Here is a 21,909-nt window from a genome sequence, read left to right as displayed (position 1 = left end):
CATTTCAAGTCATTTTACGTTCATTTTGATCGAAAGTGGTGATATCTGAGTGGGTGAGTTGTTTACTTTGTAATTAGTCTGTCCATCTCCACCAGTTCGACCCATCCAGAATGATTTGCGGAACGAGTGCGAGCACGAGAAGTGGGCATTATCACATTGACAGGGCCAGTGCCAGAGTCTGATGAGCCAAACTGTGTGAGGGAGGAACTGCATCTGGTCATTCTCCCCTCACATTCACTTCACACTGCTTGAGCTCAATGAGAACACAATGGGCCTCATACATGAAACTTTAAATATTTGCATATTGCATATTTACAATTGCATAAATGCAAAAGAGACTAATAGGCGATATGCCTAACAATAAATATTCAATTAAAGTTTGTCCGCCAAAGCGTTTTTAGCATAGACTGTAAAAAAATATGGACGTGGTGTCCATGACGTAACCCACAGGATTCTGAAGAGCGGTTTTGAAACGCAAAATAGGGTCGAGCTGGCCGTTGCCATCTTGGCAGTGCATCACTCCTGGATAACTGAAAATGGGCAAAGAGGCGGGAGGTTAGGTGACGTGACGACTAACAGACAGCAGACAAATGGCAACCCACCTGTCACTCAAAGTGGCCACGCCCTTAATTATGCAGAACTTTAAGGCTTTATATAATGTAGACGAATTAGTTATAAAAAAATTCATCCCCCTCACAGTCGTCATGAAGGGCAAAATTATCCGTATAGACCAAAACCACAATTTGTACCAGGCTGTAAACATGTTTTTTTCTGCTGTAAAGTTGGGCATTTTAACATGAGGCTCAATGAGATTCTGCTCCCTTCTGGAGCCTCTAGTGGCAAGTCGATGAATTGCAGTTTAAGTCACTTCCGTATTGGCTTCAAGAGAAACTGGGGGAGGTTGCCGCTTGGTTCATAGCCAGGTAAAAAACTGCCTGGTGCTCTTCTGAAAATGGCCGGCTGGTGGCGCTTGAGAGCGATTCAGAAGACGCTTTGGTTGCTATGATTTGGACTATCCACGGCAGTAACGTCTTACTGGTATGTAATTTTGAAGAATATTACTGAATATAAAAATGCAGTAACCAGCAATATTAACTTCTCCATTGTTGTTCAGTCGTTGTGCAAGTAGGACGGTTAGTTGGTGTGGTATTTGTCCCGCCCCTCCACTGTGATTGGACTGATGGGTAAAAAGGGAGTGACGAGCGCTGCGTTTATTATGTTATAAAGTGCATCAAAATGCGCGCACCATCTACACGTGGTAGGGAGCAAGTGTACTGTAAATTTCTTTCGTACCAACATTTTGAAAATACGAAAATTTTCACGATGTTAGCTTGTGAGCTGGAAAAAGCAAACTCTGGTCAGGCCAATCACATCGTGTATAGAGTCAGTGGGCGGGCTTAACATAATGACGGCAGAGTTGCCGCGGTTCCGTGTGCTTCTCGTAAACAAAGAAGCTGGCGAACAGCGGTCTTTCCAATCGGCTTTAGCCGCGACTCTGGAAGACTTGGAGTTAAGCTTTTCTTTGAGAAAAGAGCAAAGAACGGCACTGAAGTCATTCTTAAGAAAGGAAGATGTGTTCGGAGGTTTGCCGACCGGATTTGACAAAAGTTTAATCTATCAACTAGCTCCGCTTCACCTTCTTCAATGCTCTGGTTGGTTGTAGCGCTATCAAACTGGGTGCAGAGGGAATTTGAAAGACAACCGTTTATCCCGCCCCTTGGATTGAGCCCTGCCAATGGTGTGTTCCAAGACCCAACATCTTGATGTGGGTCTGGCTTGTCAGGCTAGCTTCACGGATGATTTATACAAAAATTAATTCTGCTCGTGTTTTATGAATAAGGCCCAATGTGCTTAAATGAGGTTAGGGTGTTTTACATTCTATCTGATCTCATGTTTTGTAATATTCTTTATGTTTTGTCTTTGCAAACTGATTGCTTTCTTAAGCGTCATCCTTGCCTCATCCCTGGACGTGTTCCTGGACCAACATCTTTTGTTGGTATTGAGATAATATTCCTGTCAAACAAACATCTAGTAAGCCTATCCTACATCCTGCCCTAACCCCAGTGTTTCCCATTAATTACCTAGACTCTGGCGGGCCGCCATAGTCTAATCTGAGCCACCACAGTTTCATAATGAACTGAAAATATGTTAAAACTTCTCATAATAACATAAAAGGTCTCTAACGTTGCTTTGCACCATTGCTTTGGCAAAGTATCCGTTAAATTAACTAAAATATGGCTTTGTGCCCTTATCACATTGCAAAAGACTGCGGTTTAATTGAATAAGTACGTTGTCTGTTTGAGCCGCATGTTTTTGCACACGTGATCCGGTGTTTTCCATGTCTCAGAACGACTCAGATGGAAATCCATCTCTGCATGTGCGTGCATTTGGGAACATAATGGGAACCATTTTAATTTATTTTACAGTGCATTTGTTTTACAATATTTGGCTATTACTGTCATAAGAATAATACTATAAAATGATTGTCCCCGGACCTCCCAGAGTGGCCGAGGTCCAATCTTACAATATCCTGTGGGGAACACTGTAACCCCAACCATAAACTAACAGCAATCAAAATAACGGAGTGATGAGAATATAAGCACCAGCCGTAACCTTACCCCAAATTAGTAAATCATGCCAAAAACGAATAACCCTCTTTGGCCAGCATTTCTGTGTCATCCCCGTCCATGTCGCGTCAGGGTCATGTCATTTGATGTACGTGTCCATGTGATGCGCCAAGTGTCAACTTGACTTAAGGTTCCTGATGAAGTGCTTTAATAAACTCAGTTAATCCTCTCCTGGGGTTCCAGTAATAAGGATTACATTTCACCGCTGCCTTTGAGGGAGGGATGCTGGCCGGGCTTGAGGCTTAAATCTGAGCCAATAATCTGAGCGAGAAGCTATAGTGTTTTAATGCAACATAATTGCTACATTATTTAGACTTGCATTAGATGCATGTGTCTGCTGCAATTAGTAATAATTTGGGTTGTCAATTTAACACATTAGTTTAGATCATTATTAAAAACATTAATGCATTTAATCATGCCCCTTAACCTATTCCTTAATAATACAACCCTGAAGTACTACCTAAACTCGACACAAAAGCCTGTCGATTCAAAGCTTTACTAATCTGCCACATTAATGTAATGTCTTCATAATTTAGTTTTTTTTTTTAGCAAATATTGTTATATGGTTAACTGCAATTCTATCATATTAGAGGTGTCACAATATTTTGCATTATTGTAAATAATCCAGCAGCATCTTTCTAAAACTCCACTTCCACAGACTAGGGGTGTGTGATATATATATATATCGTCTGAGATAATATCGTAATTGTTGTTTTAACGATGTGCGATCTGACATTATCGAGTATATCCCTCACACACACCCAGAGCGCGCGCATCGTGATGTAGTCTTGTAGATTAGACTAGGGCGAGTGCACGCTTTCACTGCATGTGAGTCTATATCATTTAAGTTAGTTAATAAATATCAAATGAAGAATCCAGATCAGCATGACAATAAATGTGATATTGATTTTATACAAGTTTACTAAACAAGAAGTTAATATTAAGTGACTTACATTTTAGACTCCATATTACCTGTTTTTTTCTCTATTTTGCCAACGAAGATAGTTCAACACAAAACCACAGCCCTGTAATCGCATCTCTGAGCAACACACGCAGTGTTTCCTTACTGAATCAGCTTTTTGAACGAATCAGTTGAATCAATGATTCAGTGACTAAGGCTGAATTCGAAATCACCCCCTAAACCCTCAATCACTACTTCCTACTTTAGTCCACTAATATAGTTCACTTGAAGGAGTGAACGAGAACGAGTGAGTGAATTCGGAGAGCCGTTGTGTGTACGTCGGCTGTACACTCATTATTGCAGTGCAATGTGGGATTGAATGAGTGCACTTAAAAACGTCCACTGTGGTTTCAGACACCACTACAAATGGCTGTCCCCTCAAATAATGCCCTATTAATTTGACGGTATAGGGGGCGATTTCGGATTCAGCCTAAAATTTATTAAGAGAGTCAAATGATTCGTTCCTGAATGAATCAGCCGTTTGAACGAATCGGTTGAATGAATGATTCAGTGACTAAGATAGATTAAGAGAGTCAAATTTATTAGTTCCTGAATGAATCAGCCTTTGGAATGAATCGGTTGAATCAGTGACTAAAATAGATTAAGAGAGTCAAATGATTAGTTCCAGAATGAATCAGCCGTTTGAATGAATCAGTTGAATCAGTGACTAAAATAGATTTAGAGAGTCAAATGATTTGTTCCTGAATGAATCAGCCGTTTGAATGAATCGGTTGAATCAATGATTCAGTGACTAAAATAGATTAAGAGAGTCAAATGATTCGTTCCTGAATTAATCAGCCATTTGAATGAATCGGTTGAATCAGTGACTAAGATAGATTAAGAGATTCAAATGATTTGTTCCTGAATGAATCAGCCATTTGAATGAATCAGTGACTAAAATAGATTAAGAGAGTCAAATGATTTGTTCCTAAATGAATCAGCCGTTTGAATGAATCAGTTGAATCTCAATGACTCATTAACAGTGACTTGCTGCCTCCTACTGGTGCTTTTAATTTCACATTTAAAGTGTCTTTTCATGTTTTAAATAATTTCAACTATTAGTATTCAACGTTTTGTGTTTTAAACATCAAAACATCTTTGTAACTGCAGGTTATTCATTTGTCACCTCTGAGCTCATTAAACAGTGTAAATTATCTAAATCCACTTCAGTTTCTGTGTTTCCTCTCAAATGCAAAGATGAATTTTGTTGATACTTATTTAATTTGATTGGTAACAGCCCTATTGTGTCTTATTATTATAATTGAATTTGATTAATGGTATGAAATTGACACAAGTTGAGCGTTTTACTTTTACATTTTTTAATTATGTAATTATTATAAAGTTTTAAGTTATAATTATAAAGGTAAAAATGTCCATAAAAGGTAAAAATCTATTTAAACTTTTTGGAAAAGATGATTTCTGTCACTGCTATGAACTGACCACCACACAGAATATGAAGAATATCATTAACTTTAGTAGTCAGCTGATAACGCAGTCCTAAATCTGCCAAAGGTACCAGCACAATAACACAAAATATTGTCAAATTATCGCTATCGAGAAAATATCGAGATATATATATTTTTTTCAATATCGCACACCCCTACCATAGACTCATAGTTTGAGTCTGGTTCATAGTCCAAAAAAGATAAAACAAAATGAATCTGATGTAGTGACAGCCCTACATCATATTACGGGCCAGATTTACTAACAGCTTGCGTCAGCGCAAACCCTCGTTTTTGCGTTAAAAAACTACGGTCAGGATTTACTCAAGTCACGCAGTAAGAATTAGCGCTGAAAAGGCGTGGACAGGGTTAATTTTGCAGCTGATCTTATTGCATATGCATTTGTAGGAGTTTCCCTTTCAGACGCAGTATTTATGTAAGGAGAGTGTTTAAATGAATCATGCGAGGTGATTTACAAAGGTTTGTGCTGGTGTTTGCGTCATTATTTACGCCTAAAAAAAGCACGTCTTAAACCTGACGCTAATTTGCGCTGCTCTTGGTAGATTGCGTTGGTCATTACGGAAATGATCCGGCTGCGTCTGTTCTTTAATTTGTGCGACGTCAGTAGATCATCGCGCTCCCATCTGCGCTTTTTTTAAATTGAGCTCTCGCGCTAATTTGCCACGTTTAGTAAATCTGGCCTCATGTATGTTAATGTAATTTGATTAAAATGCCAGTCGATTTACATAGTGTCCTTGGTTGCATGTCCTGGAGTGTGAGATATGCTAAAACTGCTCTTTGTATTGTCTTTTACTGAACTGAGAAGCTCCTTGGCAACTTACAGGAAATGACCTTTAAATCGCAGTGAAACAAATCCAGGCGGAAGCTGCTATGAAGGACACATTGGGATGGGAAGGGGGGAAAGACTCATTGAGCTCTTTGAGCTGGCTCTGTGTCTCATCTAATTAGAGATGCATTTTGCAGGAAAACCATTGTGAACTCAACCGCAGGATGCTAGCAGGCTTTAATGGGACCCGAAATGCCAGTGTCACCGCCTCAAGCTTGTGTGCCGCCATGAGACGCTTTGACTCATCGCAGATATTCCTCAACAGAAAGCACTTGAGTTTAATTAATTGCTCAATCCGTCTGAGATGAGCGATGGGAAATGATGAGTTCCTTGCGAGTAAATGAATGGTTAAATAGGAGATGGTGCAGAAAGGCGAGCGGTGCGGCGTCCACACCAAAACAACAGCACAGATGTTGTAACTAGACGAGTGCGGCAGAGGAGTCGACGGCAGTGCCATCTATGAAGTACGGAGAGAGCGGAATCGGCGGCCAGGTGTCTTCTGGGTCAAACGGAGATTGTGACCTCTCCGTGATTAGTAAACACAAACCATGGCCCGAGAACAGGTGCGCTCGGGGCAGGAGGAGGAGGAGGACGGGGGTGATGAGGCATTGGCGGTGTTGTGGACCTGAATTTTAATTGGGCAACAAAGACATTTTAGGATCCTATTATTTTACTGCCACTTCTCATATTGTTCATTGTACAAAATTAAAATGATGCCAGTATTTACTCATTCTAATTCCATTCCAAACCTGCATGGATTTCTTTCTTCCGCATAATAAAAAAAGGCGAGGATATTCACACGCCTGACTGTAAGTGAATGAGAACAGATTCACTTCAAATCATAGTAAGGCACTATAAAGGTAGTCATTTATAGGCGTAACTCGAGACAAAATTTATATTTTCATTGTTGATCAGAGTTTTTGTCCAAACTAGCTGTGATTGACAGGGGATTCTATTTTCAGGAATTTTCTATTTCTGTGATGTTGTGGTCGACAGCTCAGTTACTAATTGTGTTTTGCATGATAATAAAATGCTTTTATCTGAATTTGTATATCATTGTGCACGACTTTAATTATCCACTATGAATGATCTACATCAGATCTTGAGAGTAAATTGAAAAAGTAAAAAGTGTGTGATCTTTGTGTAAACAAACAAGTTTATATCTTGACAAAGACCGTGACTTTGATCTATTTCATTGCGAGTGCCAGAAAGTAAAGAGCCCGCCCACACACTCTTCTGATTGGTTGTGATTTGTGTCTGGTTAGCCAGTGAGTAGCTGATATTTATGTCATTATTTACTGATAATCCTGCTGTAGCTCTTAAATCTCAGTTGTACTTCCAGACTGGTGTGACGTAAACTCATTTTCAAAGCATGAACCTATTGTATGGCTTCAGAAATCTTGGAATATATTGTGTGCAAGTTGTATAGACTACCTTTTATGGTGTTTGTTTTCTCTTTTTTAGAACTTGACCAACACAAACTCTTGGCAGTTCATAATTATTTTGTTGATTTGGTGGCTATTTTGTTTCGAACAATCTCATTTGTATAATCTGCTTACGCCATGGTGATGGATATGTTTAGGGGTGGAAAACAATTCACATCATACAAATTCATATGACATTGCACCTCATAATATAGTTGTCTTCCTGTGAGACACAGGTCACTTTATGCTTTCACTGTATGGAATGACTTGTGGTTGAGAAGGCACAGTTTTCTTATTTGGGTGAGTCATTCTTATAAAAAGTTGGATGTGTTTTTATGAACTGTTCGAAATCAATATCCTTGTGCAGTGCTAATGCAGATAAACTGTATTAGGGAAGTAAGATGAGCTATTTAATAAGTGAAGTATTTTAGGGCCCCAAATTCGTCTATGCAGCTCAGAACTGGGGCACATCAGTTCTAAATTCATCATGTATCCAGAGATATCTGGACCTTTGCACCAGTACTGCAAGCTCTCTATCCAGACCCTAAGGACTCAAATGGGGCATCCATCCTCCATCATGCCCTGCTCCTTATGTGCTACAAACCCAGCAAAAACAATACAAATCAGCATTAACTCATGTAGGCCAACCATTTTGCTTGGAGTTCCACAGATAACTAAGAGGACTTACCTCTGTCTGTGTCATAGAGGTAGACAAACTTGTCCCACTTGTAGTGAGACAGGAGACTCAGGACGGCGCCCTTCAAAGGAGGGCGCATCTGGATGACAAACTGGACGTCTGAGTCGATGGGGTAGCTGGGTGTGACGAAGGAGGTATGGAGGGCCCCGCAGAAGGAGGTCAGCGTGTTCATGGACTTCTTGTCATAAAAGCCGAAGATGGCGTACACCCCTCTGGAGAACTGCGAGCAAACTGGAATCAGAGCAAACGAGTTTGTTTAGTTTGTTTACGACCAAGTAATAGTAAAAACAACTTCATCATTCTAAACTAATCATACAAAATGGAATCGGATGATCTTGGCATGTGAGTAATTGCAATAATAGGAAAATCTGTACAAACATGGAAATTTGTTTTGACTACATGAATATGAGCAGAGAAATAATTGCATTATGTCCCGCAGATGAAAGTGCTGTGTTGCGTCTGACAGTGAGAACCCATCAACACACTAAACAAAACTTCACATCTGATTGGCTGTTCCTTATTCTCCCAAAACACTTGAAGCAAATAAGGCATAATTATGCACATCTCTATGAACCAAGAACATCTAATTACTGAAACGGATATATAGCAGTTGGCAGAAAACCTCTGCTTGTCTGTGTTACAATGTTTAGCCTAGGGCAACAACATGGGTTGAGTATGGAATAAATGATATTAATTTATAATCAATATGTTTAGATAACTACGGTCAACACACTACAACTAAAGAAAACACATGCAAATAGAAAAAAACACCAGCAAATTAAGAAAACATCATCTGTTTGTGAAGTGAGACATTGTCTTTCTGATCCTAAAGCTTTCATCGTTCTGACAGGGATGTGTAATTCCTTGCATCGCTCGACGAATGCTCTGTAGGCGTCTGTGTGGCTCATGTCTGGATTGGCCGCTACCAAGTCGGTTTCGCTCGGAGTCCACCTGGGCATCTGGTTGACGGACAAGGTACTTGTCTCTACCCTCTCTATAACCTGAGGCTCGATCACTTCTTCTTCTTCTTCTGGGTCAGAGGGGGGCGGCAAGGGTGTGTGCGTTTAAGGTGTAGGCAGAGGAGTGCTTTGTCCTTTTGGTGCCTGCTGCAACGGGGGCACCTTGTAAGGTATGGTGCAGCCTGAATATCCTTGGTGACTGAACCAATATGAGGGGTGCCAGTTTCGGTGTGCACTGCAGCACCTGTTGCGTGACGGACATGTCCTTGATCAGAGGCTCTAGGGCTTGAAACCAAACAAAATTGCCGTTCATAAACATGGCCAATGCTGTAACCAATGTTAGAACAGTGATTCTTTGCTCCTTGTTGAGGTTGGATGGCAGACGGCGCAACGTCTTCGCCATCCACGGCGCACCGTTGTCTCTGTACTGTGAATAGGACAGCCCATCGCTGGATGCCCACACGGATGTAGCCGAATAGCGAGGCCCCCTCGGCCTCAGCGCTGGGGACGTCGTTTGCATGCTGCAGCTCTACACATCCACACTTGTCCGCTTTCAGGTTGTGCGCCTCGTCCCTCTACCTTGATCGTTCTAGGGTAGCCAAACCCATTCCGTACGGATAGATCGGTGACGAAGTCGGACGTGTCACAGGCGCCAGGGATCGCCGATATAATACATTCCATACTTTGAGTGCCCATAACTCTGAAACGGTGGGGGCTAGGAATTGGTGGGAGGTTGCTTTCAATAGGACCTATTATCGATCCGAGTTTGGTGCAATTAGCATGAACCGTTTTCGAGATATAACAAAAAGACATGTACATTTTAATTGTATATAAGTCCTGCCCACAAATGTCCTTGACCTTGGGATTGGTTTCTTCAGAATTTGAGCACTTCATATGACCCGAGTTTTAAATTATTTGAAATTCCGTTCAAGAGTTATGAATAGAAAACCAATTCTGTATTAGTTTGTACTTGTCAGTGCACACTATATAGTGAACAAAAATTGGAACGGCCACATCTTCGGAACAATTCCACTTAGAGCCACCAAACTCGAGGCAAAGTAGGGTCTCAAATGGCCCATTCTAGGGTGACCATATTTTGATTACCGAAAACCAGGACACTCGGCCCGGCAATGAGATACTCAAATGATACTCGAAGTTTACTCAAAGATTCCTTATTAATTTCAATACATTTAAAGTATGCCCCCTCTGTGTGGATAGAAAATTGTTATATTAGGGCCAGGACAGGACTTGAAAACAGGACATGTCCTGGGAAAACAGGACATTTGGTCACCCTAGCCCATTCAAATGCTCCACAGACACGCTAGCCAACCACAACGCGCAAAATTAATCACAGAGAGCTTTTCTGAATTGCTTCTCTTTCTCACTATGCGCTATTTTAAAGGAATTACACGCGTTTCATTTCAGGAAATCGAAAAAGCAATCTACAACTAATTAAGAAAATACTGACCTGTAAATGCCATATTGGAAGTAGATATATGTACTTTTAAAAGCCATGAAAAGTATGTATATAGTACTGACGTGAAATATATTGTTTTTAATTTGTTAGACATTTGAAGAGATGTGAAAGTTCTGATGTTCTCCTAACAATTTGGACGTGTGACTAAAACCTCCGAACAGCGGAGCTCTGATGTCTTTGTAATGGTTGTGGAGTAGTGTTTGGTCTCAGACAGACTCCTCACTGCTGTTCAATGGCCGTCTGACGCCTGCTGCACTCAAAATCTCAAACTCCCAAAAGCATTGTTATCCAATGATGGTTGCAAGTTCCATTTAACTCTAATAATAGTTGCGACCATAGTTGGGTTTGGGCAATGCACCCCAGATTGGTCCGTTAGAATCAGATGGTGCAGCTGAGGCATTAGCAATCAAGGGCTAATGGGCCATGCTAACCAGTCAAACCGAGACCCCTTATTAATCCAACAGGCCAATCAGTCTATTGGTATCATGGATTTCATATTTCCCCAAAGCCCAAACACATAATAAACTGCCTGTTCTTGGCTGGAATGAGCAAGCAAGTGGACCAGAACTTATGCTGATAATTAAAAGTCTAATTAGGCCAGACTAGTGATTCCAAAATCCCTGTCTTCTCTCCTGCTCTAGAAGATGCCATCTCAACAGCTGGACATCCATGCAGCTGCGATAACAGGCCTGCAGTGGAGTGACAATTACTCTGTGAAGGGGCTAGTTAAGTTGCCCGTCTCCTCACTGGCTCTGCTGGTCTGCAGCATTTCCTTCGGTTTACACTTAATTTGGGCCAGTTCTGACACAGCCTTTGTCCTCAGGGATAGGAGCTGGCTGCTTCCCTTCCATCAGTTGTCCTGGACTTATTAGGAAAGGCTTTGAACAAACTCAAACCAAATACATAAATTATGTCAGATGCCTCTGCTTGCAATCATCTCTCAACTCCAACTAAAGCCTGTTTGTGTCGGCCTGTCTACCCCAACCATCTGGATGTTCCCCTAAGCTTACTTGTTTCAGGCCTGGCACCTTTCTCTTCCTGAATATCTCAATATCAGTCAGTTTATAGACTAAGGCTGGTTTTTCCAAAGCACACGAGTAACGTTTAATCTCTTAGTTGCTTTACTAAAAGCATCATTATCTAAGTAGTATATAAATTGTGCTACTTAAATTAGTAGCATTGGACCTCTCCTAAGACCAATACTTGTAATTTAATCCACTTTCACAAAGGACAAGACAACCAGTTGGACAACATGAATGCATGTTGTTGACAATATTATTGCAACTGGATTATTGCAAGACAACTCTATTCGAGAATTAAAAGTTTTTCACGTGCATGCTTTGTGATAGGCTTGAATTTGCTTTGATTGTTGACAATAATTGATTATAACTATAATTATTTTCTCAAGAAACATTAGACCCTGCAGGTCCACACAATTCATATGGATTACTTTTACATGAACTTTTTGAGGTGGAATAGACTTTCAACGAAGGTACAGGAATCTCTCAGGTTTTACTGAAAAACATCTTCATTTGAGTTTCGAAGATGAGCGAAAGTCTTACAACATGAAGGGTGAGTGATGGCCGAGTTTTCACTTTCTATGCGAACCATCCCTTTAAGATTATCCAAAGGGCAGGGTTTGAAAACATTGTTGAGTGAATGAGGCCCTTCTTGAATTTAATGTGAAGTACAGTGTTTGTACCACTGGTCTTGCCTCATTCCTTAAAGTAATTCCATGAGATTAAGACAAATCTGAGTGCTTGGAGTCACAATAAGCCCCGTTTTGAAGCGTGAGCATTGCCTCATTGCTTTTCATTACGCAGAGAGTCCTGGCATGTCACGTCACATTTTGATAACGTGTTTACTCTGGTGGGCGCGGGGCATGCAGCTGGGCTCAGTGCAGCTCAGGGAACAGTGCTAAGCAATGTTAACGGCTCACTCATTGGCTGAAGGATCCATCCTCAGCCCCTCCATCTTTACCTTCTCACCCCCGAGCAACTAGCGCTCTCATTACGGGGTACTCGTCAAAACGCGCCTTCATTCTGCTAATCAGAATGCTCTCTGCACTGCAGCAGGAACAATGCATTTCCACGTGCCTGGCTGCTCCAAATGACCGTGAGGACACTGGTGTTGAAACGATAAGAACCATTAGAAAAGGCTCCGTCCCAACGGCTGCGTTTCGGACTGAAATAATGTAATCGCAGTGTCATGCACTTGAAGCCATCTTTCACCACCATGATTGTACATGGCCCAGAGACCTAGAGCACATCGCTGCAAATGTCAGAGTCGATCATCCAGCTTTCGGTATTCACTGTCCTCTTCTGTCCTTAGTCCTCTCTCTCTCTTCTCGTTCCCCCGCTTCTGCTATTCCACCCACCCCTGCAAACACCTCCCCCAAACACAACACTCTCACAGGATGATAGTCCTCTGGGGGTTTGAGCAAGTAATTGTATCTGCTCTTGTGAGGAGACATGTGAAGTCCTTCAAACTGTTTCTTCAAAATGCCAGCTGAAAACAAGAATCCCTGTCCTCCTAAAGAAGCGTGCAATTGGGATGCGTCAATGAAAGACAAATGCTTTCATATTCCACATCCTCTTGCATGCACAGACATATATTTTTGAACTGAATTTACTGAACTGACCACCAAACCCCCCGCTCACTATACAGAGTGCGCAGTTTACACGCAGTTATATATATATACTGACATAAATATAAATATAAAAAAACTGTTGTTCACCGAAATTTCTAAATAAAAGTTTAAACCCTCGCTCTGAGTTTGCATGTTTTGATACCACATGTTCAAAAAATGACTGTGCTGGCTGCAGCATTTCTTTCATAAAGTAGTGGCCAAATTTTAAAGATTAAATGACATTTGAATTAAATGTTGTTTGGCCAATATTAAAGGATTTGATCTGTTGTAAAGTGTAACAACAACCAGGCGGTTGGTGCCCTCTGCAAGCATTTGTTATAATACATAATGTACCTGAGTTGTTTGATTATATTATGTATACTACATTATGTATTTTACCAGTGTTGTTCAATAAAACCATACAATAATTTGCTTTATTTGAACCAATTATTATTGTATAATTATTGTTTTTATATATGTATTTCAAGTCATTTTAAAGGCTATTGATCACTTAGGTATATTTTATTACTAATCAAAGCACCCACCGCATTCAGTACAAAAATATGAAAAAGGTCCGCACTTTAAAAATATTTAATTTTTGGGAAATAAAAAAGTATGTCTATTTTATTACCACAAAAAAGGATCAGATTACCACAATAATCGAATCAGATTACTCGATTAATCAACAAATAATCGACTGAGTACTCGATTAACAAGATAATCGCTATGTTTTATATGTATAAAATTATAATTTTTGTGTTTCAAGCTGTAAAGCTACTGTTCTATTCTGACCCCTAATATAGTTGTGCGTGGGGCGTATTGTACAACGATACAGTTCTGCTTAGGGCACCCATTTGGCCAGCAGCGACCCTGCACAAAACTAATGGCCATTTCATGATGTATCCTCTGTCCTTTGGCCATTTTAGATCTGGAGCATCAGTTTGCCTTCAGATGGCATTGTGGCTGTTTATGGGTTACAAACTGGCTCACTACAACACACAAATAGCAATTTACACAGCATATTGTACATTGGCGGCATTCCAGAATAAAAAAAAACCCATACTTGACTGATTTATAATCTCTACAAGGCATGAAAACCTGAAACTCTATAGAACATAAGAACTCCTTACAGTCACTGACGCAGAGGACACAAATAGTAGGGTAAGATGGGGTAATAAGATATTTCTGCTGGTATCACCATTGCCTTGTGCATAGAGGACCGGGACCACAAGTACAGGGGTAAGATGGCCTCTTTGAATAATTTTATATTTTGTGCTAGGACAACTTAATGAGGGAATGTTTCTGTTTATTTAGTTTAATAACACTGGCTGATGTATCATCATCCTGGACATGCTCATATCTAAATATGTCAAAAAGTAAATGCACATTGTTCTTAAGGAGGGCATCTTCCCCATTCTTACTCTATTTATCACAGAAACTAATAAATAACATAATTGTTTCCAACAGCCTCTGCGTCAGGAGTGTGTTGAGCAATGCCAAGGGTCCAAGGGTCAAAGGGTCATGACTCGCCGCACCAATTCCAACCCTCCATACACACACACACACACACACACACACACACACACACACACACACACATAATGTACAATAAGTCTTCTCTAGACCTTTCAACCTTGTGTCACATCAGAAATTGGTGTAGCCCATGACTAATCAGCTAGTCAATATCATGGTTATATGTCCTGATCTTTGTACTCTCAAAACATTTTTATTCAAGTCAAACATATTATTTAGTATTGCTGAATCAACCTAGATACAATAATCTATACAAAGTAAAAAATCAATAAAAAAACAACAACAATGGCTCTTTGTGGTAACAATCGTAGATAGGTTACCAATTTTTACAGACTGGCACCTATTAAAATGTTAATAGGCAACGTAGTGTGTTAAAAGATTCACGTTTAAAATGTCATAACCCAAATGCAATCATTGTGCATGTATAGCAGTTGTTGGAGAATTTTTTCTAGGTCAGTGTGACCAACTACATTGTAACTTCCACAAAGAAGCAATTGCATATGAAGTATAGGCTACAAAAACACAAGATATAAGAAAACCATTCCCGCAATGTTTTCTGATCTTCCACATTCTCTCGTTGTGGATTCATGTCATTCCAAACTCAGATGACTTTCTTCCTTCTGTGAAACACTAAAGGAGATGCTTTGAAGAACATAAACACTTGTTATTTTTCATTCAATGAAGGTGAATGGTTACTTGGGGCTATCAAGCTTAAAAAACGCAATCAAAAGCAGCATAAACGTGCCAAACTCAAAACACGACAGCTAATGCAGCATGATGGTAACATAAATCTAAATCCAATTATGAAAGGTGAAGTGCGTAATTTCACCCCAAGCTTGTGGTTAACCCAGAGGTCGAGAGGTCGAGATGTCGAGCCGCTCATGCAAACAGAGCAATGTTTTGAAAGCATAGAGCCATAGTGTCACAGCGTCTCTTAAATCAGCCCACGAATGACTTACTTATAGTTGTCTCTGCACATTAAACAAAGATAGAACAAAGTATTCTGACATCCAAAGACTGCATACATAACCTTTAAATGTTATCTTTCCCTGTCTTTACATAGAAGAAAATAGACGTAATGACCACCAATTCCAACATGCTGTTAATTCAAAGCATTTTCTGCAAATCCACTGTAGTTGCAGTATTTTGCCATTCCTGCTAGAATATCCAACAAATCATGCATTCTCCACAGAGGAAATGTATTACAAGGGCAATGGTTGCAACAATCTCCTTCTACTTCTTTCCCCCCCTTGGGGGTTTATGACTGGGGTTGATGCATGTACAGCTTATGATATTCTGTAATTGGATTTTCAGAAAGCTGTTGACAAAGTCTCCCACAACTGCCTAATCCCCAATCAGCAGTGCAGCACTGAGCATGTTCCTATAGCTGGGTAGAGAGCAATGGAAGCATGCAGCCCAGAGATGCCATTGTAAATGGCATGAGGGGGTGCTGTGGATTTACTGTAGCATTTGACGAAACACTGTGCATTTTACAGGGTATGCAATAAAAGCAGCTAATCTCAAGGAAACACTAGGGAGAACATGCTCTCGTGTAACCTAACTCACATCTACTAGATAGTGTATCAGGTAATGAAGCCAGTGATAGTCCACTGACATTGAGAACCAATTACTCTTTCCCATAGACTGATGATTGATATCAGGATGCTACATTAAACTTACCTTACAACAAAATATGGGAATCCAAGGAATCCTTATACTCTGTAAACCCTAACCCTCAAAATACTGAATTGGTTTGAGTACAAACTTAAATTAAACACATTTTAGAACTTTCTTTTTCTTTTGAGTTCACAGTACTGACATATTTCTAGTATATAGTTTTGAGTTGTATGAACTCATTTTGCTTTAATTTAGACAAACTTAAGTTTAACTGAAACTGGGCAAGGATTCTTTATTTCCCAGCATGCTTTGCCCATGGCACTCGAAAAGGAGAGTGAATGCTAAAATGAAGTGTTATATACAGTATATTTTGCATATTGTGCAAGATTAATGGTAAGGGAGATTTAGTCGTGATTTTTTGTTATGCTAATTTAGAAGAGTTTCTGTTTGGTTTGAGAGCAGTTAAGTTATATATTTTAAGTTGCTGTACTCATTCAGTAAGTGTTATACCATGCTTTTGTCAACATGTTAGCAAATTGGCATTTTCTGAACTAGTTTGTTATAGCTAGCAACATTTTTATGTTGAGATAACTTGCTAATTTTAAGTTCAATGTATAAATTAGTGTACTCAAATATTTAAAATTAAGAACAATAATGTATGAGTACAAAATACAAATCTTACTTAAACTTTTTTGAGTTCTGACAACTTATTAGGGTTTACAGTGAAGTAAATAATTAATTTGATTTGCAAGTTTTTTATGTTAATTGCTATCAAAATGTATGTGTTAGCTAACTCAGTACTTCAAGTTAGGAGCCATTAACATGCATGAGTACTAAAAACTCAAAACTTGATGGTTCTGCTTATGGTTAGCCCAACTTATTCGGGTTTACAGTGTACCAAACATACTTTAATTGCACAGATTATGCTTTACATTGTTGATTATGCTTACTATATGTTACTATAAACCAAACAATGTGCCAATTCACTCAAAATAATCAAAAATAGCTATAAACTTCCAAAAAGGTGTAAAATGGTGTGCGAGCATTCACATTTTCAATAAGCAAGTGCTTCCTTACAAGATCAGAAGCTGTCTGAAATCACTGAATGAAACACACTTATATGCTTGTTTGTTGTAGGGAAAACTTTTCTGTCACGTACACAAAAGCAGAGACCTTGGACTCAATATTTCTAGCATATCATGCTAGTCGCCCCCGTAGCAGGAGTTGGAGTGGGCAGCGAGCCTCGTTGAGGAGAGAGCTCAGGGGAAGTCGTCAAGGAGGCCATTTGCAAATCGCCTCTTCCTCTGGGTAACTTAGCTGCAGTTTCCAAGAGAGGCCATTTTCAAAGGGGAGAGACGAGAACTGTGGGTGGTGTGTGTTTCGACTGGGTTTCTTGTAAAGCAGGATGAAAAAATGGCAGCTCAGATGCACCATTCAGCCTCGCTCTCACTCTCTCTCTCTTTCTGTGCTTTTCTGAATTCTTCGAGTCAGCTCACTCATATCACCCACATAACTCTCCATCACAGCCTCCTCCACATCACCGATACTAACCTGCAAGCTACTGACCAGTTCGTGTAATATAGCCTCCACCATAGAGGTGTTCTCAAATGATATGTATAGAAATTCATGACAAGCAGTGCCTGATAAAAACTCAGTCCTAGCAAGAAAGGGATTTGCATTGTTTACTTGATTACGGGCATGAATTTAAAGCAAGTCTCCCAAGGCGCTCTCTTTCAGCTCTGGCGTTACTGTCCAGAATAACTAAACAGGCCACGGGTGGGAGGGGAGAGGACTCTTTAACCTTGAAGCTATCATGTAAAGAAGGCTCCGTGCTCCTCTCTGCCTCGCTTTCAAGCCTACTTTTGGTCTTAAAGAGTGAAGAGTCCACTTTCCTATCTCGGCTTTCAGGAGTCCTTGCTGAGGTTGTAATGCTAGAGCAAAGAGGGCCTACTTCATTACAGGCTGAGCCCCAGAATCCCTTTATTTCAGAGCTTGGCGGTATGAATATATCTCTGCATTTCTTATGCCTCGCCTGCAGGCAGCCCGCAGATGTGTCTTCTAGGAGCGGCTCAGTGAGTTGAGGTAAAGTACCCATGAAAGAGATGCGGGCAGCATCCCAATTCGCATACCACTTCCACACACTAATGCACTTTGCTGATGATGGGAAAGTGACCACTATCCCTGACCACTACCCCTACATTTGAGAGACAGAATACAACCCCTATCATAACCCTGCAACCAGAACCAAAGAGGATGCCCTACTTGTTGAAAACCACTGCACGCACAGTGGTAAAGAAATTCACACTTTCCCCCCAACCAATCCCCTTCTCTCTCCTCCAGATCTATCCCAATGCTATGTAGCACTAATAGTATGTAAATTGGCAAGTCGAAGGCATCGGTGGGGTGAGGATGCAGTCGGCCGAGCTCTGAAGCCTCTCATCACCGACACTGGCCTTCATTAAATCCAGCAGATCCTAGAGCATGTGATACCAGTGGGCTGCAAAGGCAGGAATGAAAGACAGTAATAGAGATAGAGGAGGCGGTGTGTTCACAAGAAGCTGCAGTCCAGCGTGAACAGCATTGGAGATGTGAGCGATGAGGAAAGAAACACACGATGCCTATGAGAGGCCTAACTATTACCCAAGGGGCCTTCGGGTTATCTCAGAGCCAGGGTCAGGGCCACAAAAGAGAACACACAGGTGATAGAAGTGGCAGCTACTCGAGCGCTGAGACAGCCAGACTTTCAGAGCCGCTGACTTGAACAGAAGGGAAAGACTGTGTGCTGCTTATTTTGCGCAAGCAAGTTCCCAGGTCACCCAAGCCAGCATAAAAGCACAATGACAGGCTTAGGAACCATTGTCCCTTTTCAAATGTCTTTAAACAGTGCTTCACTTCTGACAGATCACATTTTTCCCCCTTTCTTTTGCTTTTCCAAAAAGAGGACATCTGAGCCAAACGCACCATCGGGAGGTTCAAGCATGGAATCGCTCCAGATTGTCTTTTCAGTCTGCAGCTGGACGGGATTAGGGATCATCTCTGCCTGGGGTGAACTCTCTGATCCACATGCAAGCCTAACAAGAAAACAATCCAGCTGCGGATCTTGGGGGGGAAAGCAGCGAGAGCCCACACAAAGGAAGAGAGAGAGTTATAAATAGGAGCCATGTGTCAGGCCTTGCATTTGCAGATTGACTTGAGAGTGACTTAATATTTCATTGCTTGTCACACAAACAGCCACGGACACATAGCGGCAAGCCGAGAAGTCTTCCCACTGAATCTACCCACAGCTTTTTGCTTGCTGATGCGTGAACTGGCTAGAACAACTGCTCAAATGAACCATTTCCAAAGTAACATGGGAAGAACATGGATGAGAGAGCAGAAATCATGATTGTTTAACTCACGGGATTGGTTAGGGTCAGTGCAGCCCTAGACAGGGTGATAGGGAAGGAAGTAGCACCGGTTTTGTCATACATGTTCTCAAACACAGACCTACAATTCCTACGCCGTTGTATTCAGCTAGATAACTGCCAACAATAAAGCAACACTCTTGTAAGCAGTATTATTCCACTCCATTTCTTCAACTGACACGGGAATCAATAGAAATGTTATCAAAATTACAACACAGTTGGGTTGGGGGTTCTATAATTGTGAAAATGTCAATAAAAAGCTAAAATATCAAACATTGCTGGATGTTATTGATGTTCATAGTGGTTCTGCATTCTTTCTTTAGCGAATCTTGATCAATTTGACCAGTCTATACGACACCTCGGTTACAGATCAATGGCATGATGATACCCCTACACATGGATAACACTCCTCTGTCCAGAAGTCTTACTCTGAGTCAATTTACTGCCGGCTGCACTAACCTGTGGTATTGTGCTTGCTGGTGTTTTAAACCAATTAAGCATCTTATGGTTTGCTGGATGTACTGTAACTGAGAACATCAGCTGCATCTTAAAGCAAGACTTCAGAGAAGGTTGGGCATCTTTAGCATAAAAGGATAAACGTCAATAGCTTGTTTGAATTACAGTATATTTCTTTGAACAGCTCAGAGCTATTTAGCATTGACGGTACTCTGTAGGTACACCAAAAGATTGGAATGATAACATATACATGTAGGCCCGGTTTCACAGACAAGGCTTAGATTAAGCCAGGATTAAGCCTTAGTTCAATTAGGACATTAAAGTAGTTTTTATAAACTAGCCTTAGAAAAAAAATTACATTACTGGTGTGCATCTTGAGACAAAACATTGGCACTGATATATGTAAACCCGGACCACAAAGCCAGTCATAAGGGTCATTCTTTTGAAATTGAGATTTATACCTCATATGAAAGCTGAATAAGCTTTGTTAGGATAGGACAATATTTGAAAATCTGGAATCTGAGGTTGCAAAAAAGAGAAAATCTCCTTTAAAGCTGTCCAAATGAAGTTCTTTGCAATGCATATTACTAATAATAATACATATTTGATAAAAGTACGCTTGGAAATTTACAAAATATCTTCATGGAACATGATCTTTACTTAATATCCTAATGATTTTTGACATAAAAAAGGATACTTTTGACCCATTCAGTGTATTGTTGGCTATTGCCACTTATGACTGGTTTTGTGCTCCAGAGTCCAGGGTCATATATTTTAAAATATGTCAGTGCAAGTTGCTTTCAGTTAAAACAGCTCAAACATGTATTTTATGCCCGTAACGCGTGTTTTTCCAACCTTCTACCCGTGAAAGTGCACTGGAATGGCAGTCAAACCTGCGACTACCCACCCGTGAACTCGTACTAGATCGGTGCACTCCCAGTTACGCGCTCTCACGTCACCTAGCCCGCAAAACAACAATGGCAGCCCCTACGGATGCAGTGTTTTGAAAGTCGTACACGACTAAAATAAAAGGTATAACAGCTTCTTTTGCCTTATGCGCCGTTTTTTCCCTTCATTTCCCTCAAATAAGCAAGGAGTAAGCACCTTTTGTGTTTAGAAATGATTATAAATGAGCATAAGCCCCATACGGTCCGCCATGCTTTGTTTGCATCTAGCTACCACAATTCCTTACACTCAGGCAGTTTGGCGTGACTTTGCCGGGAACAGTACAAAGTCGTGAGTCGTGGTTTGAAGTCGTGACTTACGGGCTCAAAAACCTGCCCGGAACGCAGCATTAGTTTAGGCTTAGGTTTAAGCCTTGTGTGTGAAACCGGGGGAACTGAATTCTATGCATAGGTCATGAATTATCATACATCATATTTCTGGCCTCTATATGTAAGGTCTTGGCAGGTGTTGGGTGTAGACACAGGAAATGTGCTAATCTTGTCAATTTCAGCACATGATATGCTAGATTTATATGGTTAAGCTAGACTGAATGTTCGCTTCCTCTCTAATGATGTCATCTTTCCTCCAGGGCAATGGTTTAAATGCTCTCAGTGGCCTTGGGATTGGTAGGATCAGTTCTCAATCCGGGGATCTTTGTCAATCTTGACTGGGTGTGGAGACGTATGCGTGTTCTCCACACAGAGGCTGCTGAAAGCTTGCCAAAATCATGTTCCATAATAAACTTGGGATGGGAACCATCTGAAAGCCTGTGCTAGTTCTGCACGCTCCATTCAAACGAGACTTTTGTCATCTTTTGTGCCTTTCCTCTGCCTCCTAAATACACGTTCCACAAAGCCATAGTGATGAACAATAGAGGGGTCCTGGTGCACC

The 21,909-nt window shown here is 40.7% G+C and overlaps 1 protein-coding gene across 2 annotated transcripts in view; it reads right to left on the bottom strand.

Moving 5' to 3' along the window:
• Positions 1-21,909, bottom strand: part of gria3b (glutamate receptor, ionotropic, AMPA 3b) — a 213,026-nt gene that overhangs the window by 159,884 nt on the left and 31,233 nt on the right. For both annotated transcript variants that reach the window (XM_079838982.1, XM_079838983.1), the window contains exon 3: positions 7,990-8,229. In XM_079838982.1, coding sequence (XP_079695108.1) covers positions 7,990-8,229 — 240 coding nt within the window. The remainder of the gene's footprint in view (positions 1-7,989; positions 8,230-21,909) is intronic.

This window comes from Gobio gobio, assembly GCF_949357685.1.
Source record: "Gobio gobio genome assembly, chromosome: 16".
NCBI lineage: Eukaryota > Metazoa > Chordata > Actinopteri > Cypriniformes > Gobionidae > Gobio > Gobio gobio.
This window is presented reverse-complemented; position numbering and strand designations above follow the sequence as displayed.